This window comes from Gopherus evgoodei, unplaced genomic scaffold, assembly GCF_007399415.2.
Source record: "Gopherus evgoodei ecotype Sinaloan lineage unplaced genomic scaffold, rGopEvg1_v1.p scaffold_38_arrow_ctg1, whole genome shotgun sequence".
Taxonomy (NCBI): Eukaryota; Metazoa; Chordata; order Testudines; family Testudinidae; genus Gopherus; species Gopherus evgoodei.
The window spans coordinates 993,759-1,009,686 of NW_022060059.1; the positions used below are offsets into that span (position 1 = coordinate 993,759).

A 15,928-nucleotide genomic window follows, 5' to 3' on the forward strand; every position below is an offset into this window, starting at 1 on the left:
TTTTGTCCTTTAATGAGCCATCACTTGAATGGTCCATGTGTGATGTGCTGGCTAGACTGAATGTAAACTACCTTGTGGGTGTTACCCCAGAAGCAAACACATGAAATACTGGTACATAATCAATATTTATAAGTTTAGATACAAAGAGGATGCATGCATATAAACAGGATAATTGTATTTGATAGACTGTAACTTTTCCATTGATACCTTATATGGCATACTTTGTACAAGATTTGTTTCAATTGTCTCTCTCTATATATATATTAATCATATTAATGGTCATATTTCAATCGTACAGATTCATGTGTGTTCACCAAACATACCCACTACATTAACAAGTGGGTGAAACAGTTTCTCTCAGTTCTTAGGTGGCCCCATCACTCTAGTAGCTGAGTCCCTCACAGTGCAGCAGGGAGCTAGAACCCTTGCTCTATAGCTGGACCCACAGTCATCCCTTGGGTAGAGCAAATCAGGGTGAGGAGGTGAGCGGCAGCTGGGTGGGTGTGCTGGGCGGGCGGAGGGCACGGAGATTAGCAGGGAGGCTGATTTGTCCCAGGCCCCGCACCCCTCGAGGGATGGCCCTGTCTGGACCTTAGGCACAGAGAGCGGACATGAGATGCCCAAGGTCCTGAGCCCAATCCAGTGCTTTTACCACAATACTGACCATCCTGGCAAATACTCCAAATTTGCACTGAAACGTCAAGGCTGCCTGAGAATTAGTGATTAGGCTGAAACATCTGGAGGCCTGAGAGAGACTGAATGTAACTAACCCCTCTGGAATTGTTCCATAGAACTTCATTCCAACGCAAAAGTGCCTTATGTGATCTTCAGTGACCCCAAGTGGTCCTGGGCTGTGCTGTTCATCTCCTCTGAAAGATGAAGCATAGGAAAGACCAAACAGGACCAAGTAAACAGCCAGACCAGATGAACTCTTAGGAAACACAGAGCATCTCTTCAGACAAGTGCCCTAAGTAAAGAGAGAAGGAGAGGAAGGATATAGGAGAGCTTCTGATATGGTATCAGGCTGGCTTCTGTGTTAGGGACCAGATCTGGAAATCAGCATCATTCCACAGAAGTCAGCAGAACTATGTCCATTTACATCAGCTGAGGATCTGGCCCCAGTTCCCTCATCCAAGGTGTTCTGCATGGCACCGGCCCCACTTTTTGTAAGCTTTGCTCCATCCATGGTGACCTTCTAAACTCCCTCTTGCAGCTTAACCAAGATAATGACATCTCCCTCCCGTCCCCTGAGGCTGTAGCTGAGATTCTGCCAGATAAGCAAATGCTCCTATATGAACAGGCAGCCGCCCCAGCAGACAGTGATATGGATGATGTGGACATGCTCAGAAGGTATGGGGAGCAGTGTTCCAGCTTGGGCTGGAAATCTCTTTGTCTCTGGTAGATGTGTCCTTAGCCACCTCCCCTGGTTCCTCCTGCACCAGCTGCTTCTTCCTGCCTCCCATTGTGATCCGGATAGTCCATTGCTAGTGGCATTTTAAGGAACATAGGGATTGGCTGATTGAACCAACCCCAAGGTCCATCTAGCCCAGTATCCTGTCTCTGTCATGGCTTCAGAGGCAGGTGTGAGACCTCTGCCTTGGGAAACTAGGGAATAACCTGCTCATATCAGAAGTTCCCTCCTAACCTCCAGCACTTTCTTTTTGTGAATATTTTGCCCCTGCTAGTAAGAGAATGACACCGGACTGGAGCCAGTGACAGTGTGGGGAGTGGGTAACAGGGGTGGCTCCAGGCACCAGCACGCCAAGCGCATGCCTGGGTTGGCAAGCCATGAGGGGCGCTCTGCTGGTCGCAGCGAAGGCGGCAGGCAGGTTGCCTTTGGCGGCATGCCTGTGGAGGGGCCAGACTGTCATTCTCTTACTAGCAGGGACAAGGGGAGGGATAGCTCAGTAGTTTGAGCATTGGCCTACTAAACCTAGGGTTGTGAGTTCTATCTTTGAGAGGGCCATTTAGGGAACTGGGGTAAAAATCTATCTGGGGATTGGCCCTGCTTTTAGCAGGGGGTTGGACTAGATGACCTTCTGAGGTTTCTTCCAAACCTAATCTTCCACAATTCTGCTCAGTCTCTCCCCTCTTCTTCCTCATTGGGCATAGTTCACCCACTTCTGAGCTGGAACCAGCCTGGCCAGCTGCTGGCCTGGTGGGACAGCACAGTGCATTAGGAATCACTTCACACCACAGAGGTCTGCCCATAACACATTGCAGTGAGGACATAGCATGCCATTCAGCAGCAGGGCCTAGTTCAGAAGGAGGTGAGCTGGACAGGTTAGTCCATGGTAGGGGAAAGAGCTAGAGGATATGGAGAGACAAAAAGGTGGGATTTAAGGACCCAACATCCTCTGTAAGGCAAAAGGTCCAATCCCCCTCTCACAGCACCCTCAGCCTGCCTGCTCCAGCTTGCTTGTCTTCTCAAAGCCCTCCTCCAGCATTGGGTTTCCATCTTGCCCAATACAGTTGGCACAGGCTTCCCCAGCACCTTGGGCAGGAGCGAGCTGATTGAGACCTGACCTTGACAGCACAGAGCTGAAGACTGGGGCAAGCCACTAGAAGAAATGGCATGCCTTAACGGGGAATACATCTGTTTTTCCTTGTACTGACTAGTGACTTGGGGCTTCTCCTGGATGCTCAGTTAGCTGTGGTGGCTGAGAGGTTGTTTTTTTTTCCCATCTACCTTTGGTAAGAACCTAGGGACAACTCCACAGTCATCCAGGCCCTGTAAGGTCCAAATTGGGACCTGATCCAAGGTCCCTTGAAATCAACAGTCATTGACTCTGATAGGCATGTATCAGGCCCTGGATTAGTGCAGTGGCCTACTGGCTGCCTGCCAGACTAGCAGTGGCTCAGAGCAGGGGCATGTCACCCTGTGCTCCAAGATCTGCACTGACTCCCAGGCAGTTTGAAGTGTTGGTTTGGTTTGATGGTGCCCAAAATGGCTTGAGACCTACCTTCTTCCTCCCTCAGACAGGGAGGGACAAAGGGAAGGGGCTTCACTAGTTATTTCTTTCCCTGTTGGGCTTGCAGGTTACCTGGCTCCCATCCATGACCCTTTGCTTTTTGTTCTGCAGAACCCAGGATGTGACCAGGTTCCATCTGGATCAGGTGAGTAAATGGGACTGCTCGTTTTCACTCCTAGAGGAGACAAGATGGTAAGGAACCAGGGAGGGCAATGGACGAAGCATGCTAGAAATGTGGGTAAAACTGGGCACTCCAGGCCTGGCAGAGTACAGCTAACATTGGCCAGACAGGAAGGGGGTGGGATGTGTGGCAGGGAGGGAAATGAGTGAGAGAACAACATGGGGCCCAGTGGGCAATGTGAGTAACATTCTGTGGAGACTGCTGGGCTTAAGCAGTGCCAGGTGGGTGGGAAGTAAGCTGCACGGGTAGGGTGGAGGCCTGTTGTTAATCAATGGCTGTTGACTTTCATGTTCTCGAGTGAGCTGCAAACCAAACCCCCAAGGATTCATCCAGCTGTAGTGCACCATTCTGTGCTCTGGCTCTGCAGCCCGTCTGTTGGAGGAAGGGCTAAATGAAGTATGTGGCTTGTCGTAACTTCCCAGGATAGCCATGGGAACAAGATCCATTCCACTGATAACATACAGATAAATAGCTTGGCAGCGTCATTGTGCAGGTGCAGTGAGGACCTGGATTTTCCTTTAAGGCTTGATCCATAGCCCACTGAAATCAGTGAGGGTCTTTCCATTGATTTTAACAGGGTTTGGATCAGACCTGCAGCTAACTCTATGTGTGACATGCACAGGGCCTTCCTTCTAGATACCAGCAACCTACAGAGAGCAGGAGAAGCAAGAGCAAATAGTGAGGCATCCCAGCGGACTGGCCATCTTAGTATTTGCAATGAAATGCTGCCCTCTACAGAAAAGAATAGGAAGTGCCGGAGCATCATGCAGAATTGATCATGAAGGGATTTGATTTGAGCAGAGATTTGATTTTGTTTCAATTGTTTTGCAATTTCAAAAGAAAAAAATCCTTTTATAGTGGTACAAAAAAAAAGGAATTGAAATTTCCCACAAAACAAAATTCTGGGGAAAAAAATGGGGCAGCTGGAGTGTGAGAGTGAGATACAAACATGCAAAGGGAATAGTCATAGAGAGAAAGGTAACCAGGATGTGTTTCTGTATTTCCTTGCAATGAGCAAAAGTACATTGGACAGGGGATAATTAGATACAGTCTAGTCCCAGGTGGCACCAAACTCCAGGCTGGGATTTCCCATGGACCATCAGCAAGCAAAGTCTGTGTTACATAGAGCAACCTATCCAGAGTCAGGTCAGAGATTAGGGGTTCCTGGCTTCTAGTGTCATGCTCAGTCCAATGAACCATATTGCCAGTCAGCAAAAATGAGGGGAGATAGCAGAGCAAACCCGTTCTGTGAATGCCTGCCGATCTAACCACAGAACTCTTCTGGGTTAAGGTTTCACATGGGGCAGCTGACCTAGCATCCCAGACAGCACAGTTCACATGGCTACGTGCCAGCAGCAGGCTCCAGCACTCCAGGACTCTAACAGGCTCCTTCCATAGCATCACAGCATGGGGAGCTCATGTAGGACCAAGGAAAATTACAGGCCCCACCAAAATTGTTGACCTTAACAACAGGTTGGCCTGACCCAGCTTCCCAGCTAAGGAGGAAACTCATCAGTGCTGCTCTTGGGCCACCTCTCTTGGGTTCAGAATGGTATGGAGTACTCTCTGCCCCTGCCAGAAGGTCCTCTCTTGTTGATTGTGTAACTATCCTACTGGGTGCAATAGGGAAATCTGTGCTGCCAACAGGAGATGGTTTAAAAACCTTGTAAAAACGCTCTCACTATGTTAAATTTTGTAGGGTTTGGGAATCATGTTTATCAGGACCTCATAGGTTTCATCCCTATTAAAGTCTGTATGGCTTTCCAATAAGGGATGCCTTGGAAGGACAGCATGTGTGGCAGGGTGGGGGTTGCAATATTGGGGCCCCTTTGGCACATGGGTCCCAGAGTGGCTAATTTGTCTGACTAGGTGCTAATCAGCCGCAGTGCATGACGCACGCTGGCAAGGCCGGCGCCCCACTGAAGTGGAGAAATGGGACTTGTGCAATTTCCAGTTGATAGTCTCCCCTGTTTAAAAATAAACAGGCCTCCTCAAGGCTCTGAGCCATGCACAACTCTCCCGAAGGCCAGCACCAAGGCTGAGAGCTGCCGACGTTAGCAATGCTGGCACACAGACAGCTCTGTAATGGCTGTCTCTGCCCAAGGCCCCGAGCAATACAGTTGTGGCAGCTGTTGGAAGGGCTGACCCACTTTCAGATCAGAAAGTGACTGCTTTCTCCTGTAAAGGCAGCTGCTTGTATGTCTGTCACAACCTTTTGTCTCCTCACCTGATTCCATCAGTGCCACAAACTATTTAACTGGAGCAAATACAATGACCTTCCAAGGTTATAGATTTATAGATTTTAAAGTCATTATGATAATTGACTCTGACTTCCTGCATAACACAGGCCACATAACCTCATGCAGTAATTTCTGCATCAAACCCATGACTTCAGTTGGAGCTATAGCATCTCTTTCAGAAAGAGATCCAGTCTTGCTTTAAAGACTGCAAGCAATTGGGAATCCCCCACATGGTTAATTACCCTCACTGTTAAAAACATGCACCTTAGTCTGAATTTGTCTTGCTTTAGCTTCCAACCATTGGATCTCATTATGTCTTTTTCTGCTAAGTTAAAAGTCTACTATCAGAAATCTATTCCCTATGGAGGTAAACTGTGCTCAAGTCATCTGTTAACCTTCTATTGGATAAACTAAATAGATTGAGATCTTGAGGCTCTCATTCTATAGCAGGTTTTCCAGACCTTGAATCTTTCTTGTAGCTCTCTTCTGAACCCCTTCCAATTTTTCAACATCCTTTTTGAAGTGTGGACACCAGAACTGGACACAGTCTCCAATAATAGGTTCACTAATGCAATACACAGAGATAATTCCAGCTCCATATTCCTACTTGATATGTCCCTGCTTATACTGCCAAGGATCATGTTTGCCCTCTTAGCCACAGCATTGCACTGAGAGCTCAAGTTCAGTAGACTGTCTGCTATGCCCCCAAATGCTTTTCAAAGTCACCACTTTCCAGGATACAGTCACCTATCTTTTAAATGTGATCTACAATCTGTGTTTCTAGAAGTATGACTTTGTATTTGGCTGTGTTAAAACATGTGGTGTTCAAATGAGCAGCCCTTACGAAGTGATGCAGGTTAATCTGTATAACTGACCAATCCCTGGCTGGAAGTTGAATCTAGACAAATTCAGACTGGAAATCAGGTGTAAATTTTTAACAGTGAGAGTAATGAGCCACCAGAACAGCTTATTAAGATTGGATGAGTTCTTTAAAGATATGATCTAGTTCAGAAGAAATTACTTTGGGGCAGTTCTCTGGTCTGTCTTATACGGGGCCGACTAGATCATCGCAGTGGTCCCTAATGGACTTAGAAACTATGAACACCTGTGGTTATTTACCACTCCACCAGTGTTTCTGTTGCCATGCCAGGGGATGAGAGAAAGAACTGAGATTCAGGAGGCTGCTCTCTGTGAAAATGGACACCTCTGGGGCCTGATTCTTAATGGAATTACTCCTGGTTTACAATGGGATAGATCTTACCCCTCCCATTCAGAGAGAAAGATTTTGCTGCATGACCTTTAGCACTGCCAGTATATAGCTGATTTTGGCCCGAATTGATGTTAAGAATAGAAAGCTTGTGCACTATGGAACAAGAGAGTACATGACAATGGGATATACTGGCCATAGCTCAAACTTCATTGTCCACTCATTGTAACTTACTCCAGGGGTTTTCCCATTTCTGGTGGCTCATGGTCAAGCAGCCACCCCTCAACCATCATGAGAGCTCCAGACATCCACAGGGCTCAAGGGACAAATCAGCATTTGCCAGACGTTCCTAGCATGGCAGCATCAGAGTGGCTACAGTCTTTCCTTCTACTTAAAGTAGGAACCCTTAGCCGATACTGCCCTTTTACAAGCGACTGCTGTGTGCAGTGTCAGAAGCCATCCAGTGTGCAGAGTACATATCACCCCACTGTTAGCTCCCATTCTATTGGAGTTCTGCTCAGAATAGTGTTGCCTCTTAGGCGGATGTTTGAAGGGATCTAAATTTGCTTTATTTCCTTGTTATTCCTGCTACATTTTCTCCTACAACCTGTGTGCCCTGCAGCACATGTGATGCCTCCCTGAAGGGTGGCAGAAGAGCCAAGAGTTGTGCCTGAAAAGCTGCACTGAGCAGAGACTAAATGTAGGTGTCTTGGGGCCAGTGAGCTGCTGCTTGACTTGTACTGCAGCAGCAGATTTAGCCTGGAGTCTGAGGTGCATCTTGCTTAGGTCACAAGTTCAAACCACTCATCAGCCAGAAAGGCAGTCACCCAGTGCTCCTTGAAGTCTGGGGTCATATTTTGTATATGAGAGTGAGTGTTGTCTCCCAAGAGGATGTATAAGAGACCTGCTACGCAGCTGGGGTATGGTCATCAGCAGATCAGGTACATTGTCCCTGGGCATGCATGGACACAGCATGGCAATTGTGATCTGCCTGAATGCAGCTGACACGTTTATCAGCAGAGAGGTGACCAAGAATCAGACCATGTCAACGAAGTGTGGCAGCTCATCAGGTATGATCTATCTGTACATAGCAGGGAGCCTTGACAGCCCAGAAGTGTGCTGTACCTAAGCCTAGCTGGATCTCCGGGAGGCCCAGCAGCTATGTTCTGTATATTTGGTAGCACTGTTAGATCTGGAACGCCAGGCAGCAATCAACCTCTCTGCCTCACTGCAGCCTGCAGCTCTGTGTGCTGTGAAAGTGGCACTTGGCCAGCGCTCTCCCCAGCTCTAACCTTGGCCAGAGCACATGCTGCTCTTGGCTAATGCAGCTGGCTGTTGTTTTTGTTTCATCCATTCCTGAGATAGGGCTCTGAAGTGTGCCCTTGCTCCTCGGTGCTAACTCCAAACCATGGCAACGTTATCATCTCCCTGTTTGTCTTCTGCTGAGTGCCTCCATGCGCAGCAGGCTGGGGGCCTTGCAGGGAGAGAAGTAGAGGTGGTCACTCAGCCAAGGCTGGTGCAACCATTTAGGTGACCTTGGCGGTCGCCTAGGGCACTAAGATTTGGGGGGCAGCATTTTCTTCAGCAGTGACCACAGTGGCTGGATCTTCGGCCACCCTGTTCGCCGCCAGCATTTAGGCGGAGGGAGCTGGGGCAGAGGAGCGCGGGGAGGGCTGCCTGCAGCAAGTAGGGCGGGGGCGGTACGCAGGGAAACTGCTCCCTGCCCCAGCTCACCTCTGCCCCGCCTCCTCCCCGAACACGCCATCGCTGCTTCACTTCTCCCGCCTCCCAGGCTTGCGACGCCTAAGCTGATTGGCGCCGCAAGCCTGGGAGGCAGGAGAAGTGAAGCAGCGACAGCGTGCTCGGGGAGGAGGCGAAGCAGGGTTGAGCTGCGTCACTTCTCCCGCCTCCTAGGCTTACGGCACCAATCAGCTTAGGCGCTGCAAGCCTGGGAGGTGGGAGAAGTGAAGCAGCGATGGCATGCTCGGAGTGCTCATGCTCGTGTGCGGAACAGGAGTGAGCTGGGGTGGGGGGGGTCCCTCGGGGTAGGGGGTGGGGAGCTGCCACAGGAGGGGCGCCTCAGGGCGAAGGGGGGGTGCTGCTGTGGGGGGGATGCCTCAGGGTGGGGGCTCAGGGACGAGAGACGGCGCAAGGTGGAAGTTTCGCCTAGGGTGCGAAACATTCTTGCTCCGACCCTGCACTCAGCAGGACTCTTCTTAGAGAAACATAACAAGCCAAAGGCTGTTCTCGCCCGTATGAAACTCCAGTGGCTTAGCTGGAGTTATGCCAGTGGGAGAGAGATTTCTTCAGCTCTAGTCCCTCAGGAAAGAGTGCATTGAGGGTTAATAAATCCAGGCTGTTTACAGGCCCACATTTTGCTGTAATGATTCCCTGCTCCCTTTCCGTTGGTTTATTCCTCTCTCAGGATCTTCACTGACTATTAGTTGGATTGGTGTGTAGGGAATTCATTCTTATAACAAAGGACAGGCAGACATGGGGGGAGAGCAAAGTGGTCTAGTGGTTAGAGCAGGGGTCAGCAACCTTTCAGAAGTGGTGTGCCGAGTCTTCATTTATTCACTCTGATTTAAGGTTTCGTGTGCCAGTAATACATTTTAACATTTTGAGAAGGTCTCTTTCTATAAGTCTATAATATATAACTAAACTACTGTTGTATGTAAAGTAAATAAGGTTTTTAAAATGTAAAAGAAGCTTTATTTAAAATTAAATTAAAATGCTGAGCCCTCCTGGACCAGTGGCCAGGACCCGGGCAGTGTGAGTGCCACTGAAAATCAGCTAGCGTGCCTCCTTCGGCACCTGTGCCATAGGTTGCCTATCCCTGGGTTAGAGCAATGGATTGGGTATCAGGCTTTTTAGATGCTGTCCCTAGTTCTACCATTGATCTTGGCAAGCCATGGTTAATCCCTTGGTGCCTCAGTCTCTTTGCCTCTAAAATGGTGATAGTAATGTTCACACACACCTCTTTAGAAGTATTATTAATAAGTTTTAAGGCCAGAAGGAGCTATTATGATCATCTCCTCTGACTTCCTGAATAGCATAGGCCAGGGAACTTACCCCAGTGAGTCCGGCACCAAACCCCTTAACTAGAACTGGCTGGAAAACAAGGACGCATGAAAAATTTCAAGGTTTGCAATATTTTTTTTCATTCTGCATTGAAACAAAATGGAGATCTGTGTGAAAGTAGCAGCCTTGGGATGGAAAGTGCTGGGATCAAATCCCTGCACTGCATGAGGTAGAATAGGGACTTGACCCACATGCTGCTGATTGCCATAGCCACTGGGCTATTGGCTGGTCTGGAATGACTCCCACCCTCATTTTGACCAGAAATTCCATCCTAGACCAGAGGCACCATCCCAATGAAAAATTAATCCAAACTGCTATATTTCCACAAAAAGGTCTTGTTTTGACGAATTGGCATTTTCTGACAAAAAAAGTCTAGTTCAAAAATTCGCAGGAAGCTTCATCAATAACCTGTGTTTGAGCTGGAACGCATCTTTTCGAGACACTTCACCTGGATTTACAGGCTTCAAGTGGCGGACAGTCCACCACATCCATCAGCATATTGTTCCAGTGTTTCATGACTCTTAATGCACCTGATTTCTCATCAAGAACTAGGGGTCACCAAATGAAATTAATAGGCAGCAGTTTAAAACAAATAAAAGGAAGTTCTTCTTCATGCAGCGCACAGTCAACTTGTAGAACTCCTTACCTGAGGAGGTTGTGAAGGCTAGGACTATAACAGCTTTTAAAAGAGAACTGGATAAATTCATGGTGGTTAAGTCCATAAATGGCTGTTAGCCAGGATGGGTAAGGAATGGTGTCTCTAGCCTCTGTCTGTCAGAGAATGGAGACGGATGGCAGGAGAGAGATCACTTGATCATTGCCTGTTAGGTTCACTCCCTCTGGGGCACCTGGCATTGGCCACTGTCGGTAGACAGATACTGGGCTAGATGGACCTTTGGTCTGACCCGGTATGGCCCTTCTTATGTTCTTATGAATTTGTCCAACTTCAGCTTCCAGCCATAGGATCTCGTTATGCTTTGGGCTGCTAAATGAAAGCGCAAATCAGAAACCTTCTCCCCATGAAAATACTTAAAAGAGGGCCCCTAAGAGAGCTGCACATCCATTAACATGGCTTATTTTGGCATGTGACCTTTTTACTTGAGGGGAGGCAAATCATAAGAACATAACATATCTATAGGGTGTGTTGAATAGGGTGGTAAATCTCCTGGCTCATCACAGCAGCCCAAGCAGGCTTGGTTAGGAGAGAGTGATATTGACAAACCAGGTATAACCGATGTGCTGTGTTCAGAACTCTGGATGTTGGATAGGAATTATCAGCTGATTTACAAAGTGCCATTTGGTCCTATTTACACTATTGCTGGGGCGATGTTTCATCCCATTTGCTGCCCTCTCCCTAGGTCTGCACAGATAGATCTAGGAAGGACAAATGACGTTGTGGAGATAAGTGGAACTGAAGCCAGGAGGGAGCACGTGGTGTGCTGCTGCCCAATGCAGCTGGGTGGTAATTCTTGTTCCAAGGTCTCTTCAGTAACCTTCTAGGTGAGGAATTCTACCCTGAGAACATCACTGCTGCCATGATGAGAGCTTTAAGACTCAGAGTCAAAGAATTGACATGTTCTCAGGGCTGGTTCCATTACTCAGTGGTTAATGTGGGACAGATGAACTAAGACCTGGAGTGTCAGAAATGTTTGCCAGAGGCCATATGGAGGGAGCACAGGGGCCCTTCTGAAAGGGGTGAAGATGGGTAGTGGGTAAATCTTGGAATGCAGCTCCTATGTCAACTGCTCCTTGGTTAGTCCTTGTCAGTTAACAGACAGAGCAGTGATGATTGTTTTGGGTGCAGAATGCACCATGAGGGGACCACTAGGACCTGCCATTGTATGGATGGGAAGGGAGGAGGATATGGATAGGGGCATGTGGTGGACACCCAGGATGGGAAGGGAGGATACTCTTGGGGGAAGGTGGTAGTCAAGGCCATCCTTACCCATACACAAAGTACGCAGCTGCTTAGGGCACCAAAAATTTCCTGGTGCACTGTGCAGCTGTGTGCTGCTCCAGCCCCTGCTCCTCCTCTTCCCCATGGCCCCTGCCCAATCCTCGGCTCTTTCCACCCCTTCCCCAAAGCCCCCACCCCTGCTCCGCCCCACCCCACCTCTTCCTGCCCCACCCCTTCACTGCCCCAGCCCCACCTCTTCCTGCCCCTGTTCTACCCCAGCCCTACCCCCACTCCACCCGTTCCCCAAAGCCCCTGCCCCTTTTCTGCCCCACCCTGCCTCTTCTTGCCCCACTCCTACTCTACCCAAGCCCTGCCCCCACTCTCCTGAAGAGTGCAACAGGGCTGGGCCTGCTCTCACCAGTGGTGGGAAGTGCAGTGAGTTCCCCCCTGTTTCCCAAGCCAGCCTCGCCCCCTCCCCGTGGAGGCCTGGGTCCAGCCCCTTCCTCCCCCCAGAGGCCTGGGGCCCCACAGAGGATGCAGATGGGGAAAGGTGGAAGCCACCTGAGATGGGAAGGGAGAGTATATAGATGGGGGCAGATGGGGGCCATCTGAGGGATGGTGTGAAACGAGAAGACCTTATGAAGTAGAGATGGGAAGAAGACTGCTTTACTCTGGGCTCTGCTAATGAGATATGGAGCCTGTTGCCTCTGGGTCACTCTTTCAACTGCAGTTGGCTGACTGGTGGCCCCTGAGTGAAATGGGTTTGATGCCCTCAGTCTAGGGCCTAGTGGATAGGTGCCACATCAGAAGCCTGTTGTTATAGCTGATGCTAGCTGGCATTCTGGTTGGCAGCCTCTCCAGAGAGGCCAGGGACAGCCTAGATCATGGGCCGTGATCTTGCCTCTCAGCCCTAGAGGTCATCCCTCAAGGTCAGCATGGAGGCACACATGTTGTGTTGGAGAAGCTTGTCAGTTTGTTGGGCAAGAGATAGGATTCAGGTCCCTGGAGCTCTCAATCTATCCCCCCCTCACCGCCCCTCACCTCCAGCACTAAATGGATACAATACTTAAAACAAGGAAAGATAAATTGACCCAGCTGAGCTGCTGAAACCAAACAAGAACTGACCAGAAGTTTCATCTCAAAACTTCCCCATTCCACCTGTGATCAGAAACCCGACTGCTGAAATAGCACAAGACAGTGTTCCCATGGTCTTTCCAGCCTCAACAGAAGCAGGAGGTGATGTAAACCTAGTGTGACAGCGGCTTAAGCTTTCCAAGAATCTCAGATAAGCAAGGGACAGTGTAGTCTAGTTGTTAAGGCAGAGACTAAGACTCAAGAAATCTGGGCTGTAGTCTTAACTCTGCCACTAACGTAGTGACCTTTGGTGAGTCATTTCCTGTCCCTTCTTCCCCACCTGTAACATGAGGTCAGTAATATTTACCCAGGCTCCTAAAGTGCTTTGAGATTTATGGATGGAGAGTGCTATATAAGTTCAGTACATTATGGCGCATGCCTGAACACCTGGGAACTATGGTGATTATGTCCTATAAATATTGGGTGGGAAACTTTCTGCAGCTCATCCATGTCATTTGCAGTTCACCCATCCCCACCTAGGCTCTTCCTCAGTCTGGTCCCAGGTGGCAGGAGCATTTGGCCAGCACCCTTGGTCATTGGGGTGGGTGGGTGGAAGGAAGAAAAAGGGACCTGGCTAAGCATATGTCTTTAAGTTGAGGTTGTGCAAGCTGTAACAGGTGCTCTCCTGTGGCCAGCAGGAGCTAGATAATTACCGTACGGCCATGAAGAAGATGGCGGACGATATCCTGTCTCTGCGCAGGCATGTTGCCAGCCTGGAGGCAGAGAACAGCACCCTGCGCCGCAACCTGAGCATGCACGAGGAAGTGGGCCGCACACTGCTGAACGACGTGGACGTGGATGTCATGACCAAGGTGGAGATAGTCGACAGGATAGGTAAGATATGCGCCTCCCACCCCCCATCTCTGCATGGCCCAGTGGGGAGTGAAGGAGGGAGGAAGCTGCCATGAGAAAGAGTGGGGCATGTCTCTGACTGTGGCATTACAGGGAGTGGGAAAGTGAAAGGTTAATAGCCTTGGCTAGAGGTAGGCACAGTGTAAGTGCCCCCCAGTCCCTGTTATCCCCATCCCTGCCCTCTCCTCAGGGACTCTCCCTCTTGGCCGATACTCCTCAGTCCTTACCGTTCAGTTTAATTTGTATCTGAATTTGTGGGCCTAACATTCTGATTGGGCACTTTTGGCCTTGGCAAATAGACCTGCCCCATAGCTGTGCCTCCTATTCCTTGGGAGTCCTGGAAGCTGCTTGTATCCCTCAGACATGCCCCCATGCCACTGACCGGGCTGTGTGGTCTCTTGCAGTGGCCCTCAAGCACAAACTGGCTGCTGGGACAGTGGAAATGAGCAGGATGAAGGACCGGGTGCAACAGCTTCAGAATGAGCTGATCCGGGTAACTGTGCTGATGGCTTTGGCCTGCTTGGTCATTATTCCATAGAGGGACCCGTGAGCATATGCAGCTCCTGTCCTGAAGGCCTCAGGGTCTAATTCAAACAGATAAGATGCCCAGGGCGCAAGCACAAGGATCTGGTCTGTCCCTAGTGAGGAGAGCTCTGAAGAAGCCTGCATGCAAGAAGGGAGTTTGACGGGGCTTAGCACGTGGGACATCAGAGGTTGCTCTCCAGCCCTAGCCTGTGGAACAAGAGGCCAGGCTAAGTGTGAAAGTCAGCTGTGCTGCACAGCCAAGATCTTCTGCCTTTCTTCTGCTGCCCCATGCTGTGGGTCTTCCCCTCCAAAGGAGAAAGGGGACCACCACCCTTTAGAGCCACACGCTAGAAGCAGCATGTTCCTGGTTACAGGTGGAAATTAACACAGACACAGAGAGGTCAGCCTGGTGCCCAGGAGGCCCTCACAGGGGGCAAGCAGCTTGGAGCTGGGGAGCCATCTGGAGAAGCAAATATTCCCAGACCCCTGGACAGTCTCACTAAGTTCCTGGAGACAGGCTGTAGTTTGAGTTCTCTGCTGATTACCTTCCTCTCCTAGCCCTGCAGCCACCCTGATTGACCAAGGGAGGAGAGTGGAGTAACAGGTGAACTCCAGTAGATTTGGCAGCTCAGTTCGGGTCACACCCTGCCATGGTTCCACAGCCCGATCAGACAATGCTTGGGAGCCAGAGAGAACCACAGGTCTGCCTGTGTCCATCCACCTCAGTAAAGAATCCCCTGTGCATTCTGATTCACTCCCCGACTCATCTGATGGTTTCCCTCCCCTCTCACCCACCAGAAGAATGACCGGGAGAAGGACCTGGTGATGCTGCAACGAGCCCATCAGCAACAGCAGACAGTGCTGAGGAAGTACCAGGAGAAAATCACCAAGATGAAAGCCCTGGAGGATACTGTACGGCAGCAAGAGAGGGTGAGGAGATCACAGGTGCACGGGAAGTGCAGGGGAGGGCACCCACCTGGGCATCCCACAGGGCTTTGCTCCTCTTCCATGCTGGGACAACATGCCCTGTGCTCATAGTGCACTCCCTACAGGGAGACCTTGCAACAAGCCACACCAAAGCAAACCCACCAGGGACCTGCCCTGGTGTTGTGTTTGTCAGCATCACCGAGGCCCATAGAATCTGGGCCCCATAGTCTCACTAGCAGGGCGGGATCTTCCTGCCTCCATCTGCTCCCCCTTTGTCACCCTGTTATGAATATAGGGGGAAGGGTAGCAATCTTTGTGTATGCTGTAGCATAAAATCCCTCCTTGGCAGCTGCACTGGATTGTCTTACCTGTAAAAGGTTATGTAGTTCAAATAACCTTGTTGGCACCTGAACAGAAGGACCAATGAGGAAAGAAGATACTTTCAAATATGGGGGGAAGGATTTGTTTGTTGTTCTCTTTTGTTGTTCCCTCTTCAGACAGGAAAAAGCCAGCAGGTACACTATCTACATAACAGCTGAAATGCCTAAAGAACACATGAACGAGTACAAACTTTTTTTAAAAAAAAAAAAGACGGTTACTCACCTTTGTAACTGTTGTTCTTCGAGGTGTGTTGCTCATATCCATTCCAGTTAGGTGTGTGCGCCGCGCATGCACATTAGTCGGAAAACTTTTACCCTAGCAACTCAGTGGGCCGGCAGGTCGCCCCCTAGAGTGGCGCCATCATGGCGCTTGATATATACCCCTGCCGGCCCACCCGCTCCTCAGTTCCTTCTTGCCGGCTACTCCGACAGTGGGGAAGGAGGGCGGGTGTGGAATGGATATGAGCAACACATCTCGAAGAACAACAGTTACAAAGGTGAGTAACTGTCTTTTCTTCTTCGAGTGATTGCT

The 15,928-nt window shown here is 49.7% G+C and overlaps 1 protein-coding gene across 1 annotated transcript in view; it reads left to right on the forward strand.

Annotated features, from left to right (window-relative positions):
* Positions 1-15,928, forward strand: part of LOC115642159 (coiled-coil domain-containing protein 33-like) — a 291,133-nt gene that overhangs the window by 256,180 nt on the left and 19,025 nt on the right. Inside the window, exons 13-17 of the mRNA XM_030545599.1 lie at positions 1,214-1,350; positions 3,084-3,117; positions 13,351-13,546; positions 13,969-14,057; positions 14,888-15,019. Coding sequence (XP_030401459.1) covers positions 1,214-1,350; positions 3,084-3,117; positions 13,351-13,546; positions 13,969-14,057; positions 14,888-15,019 — 588 coding nt within the window. The remainder of the gene's footprint in view (positions 1-1,213; positions 1,351-3,083; positions 3,118-13,350; positions 13,547-13,968; positions 14,058-14,887; positions 15,020-15,928) is intronic.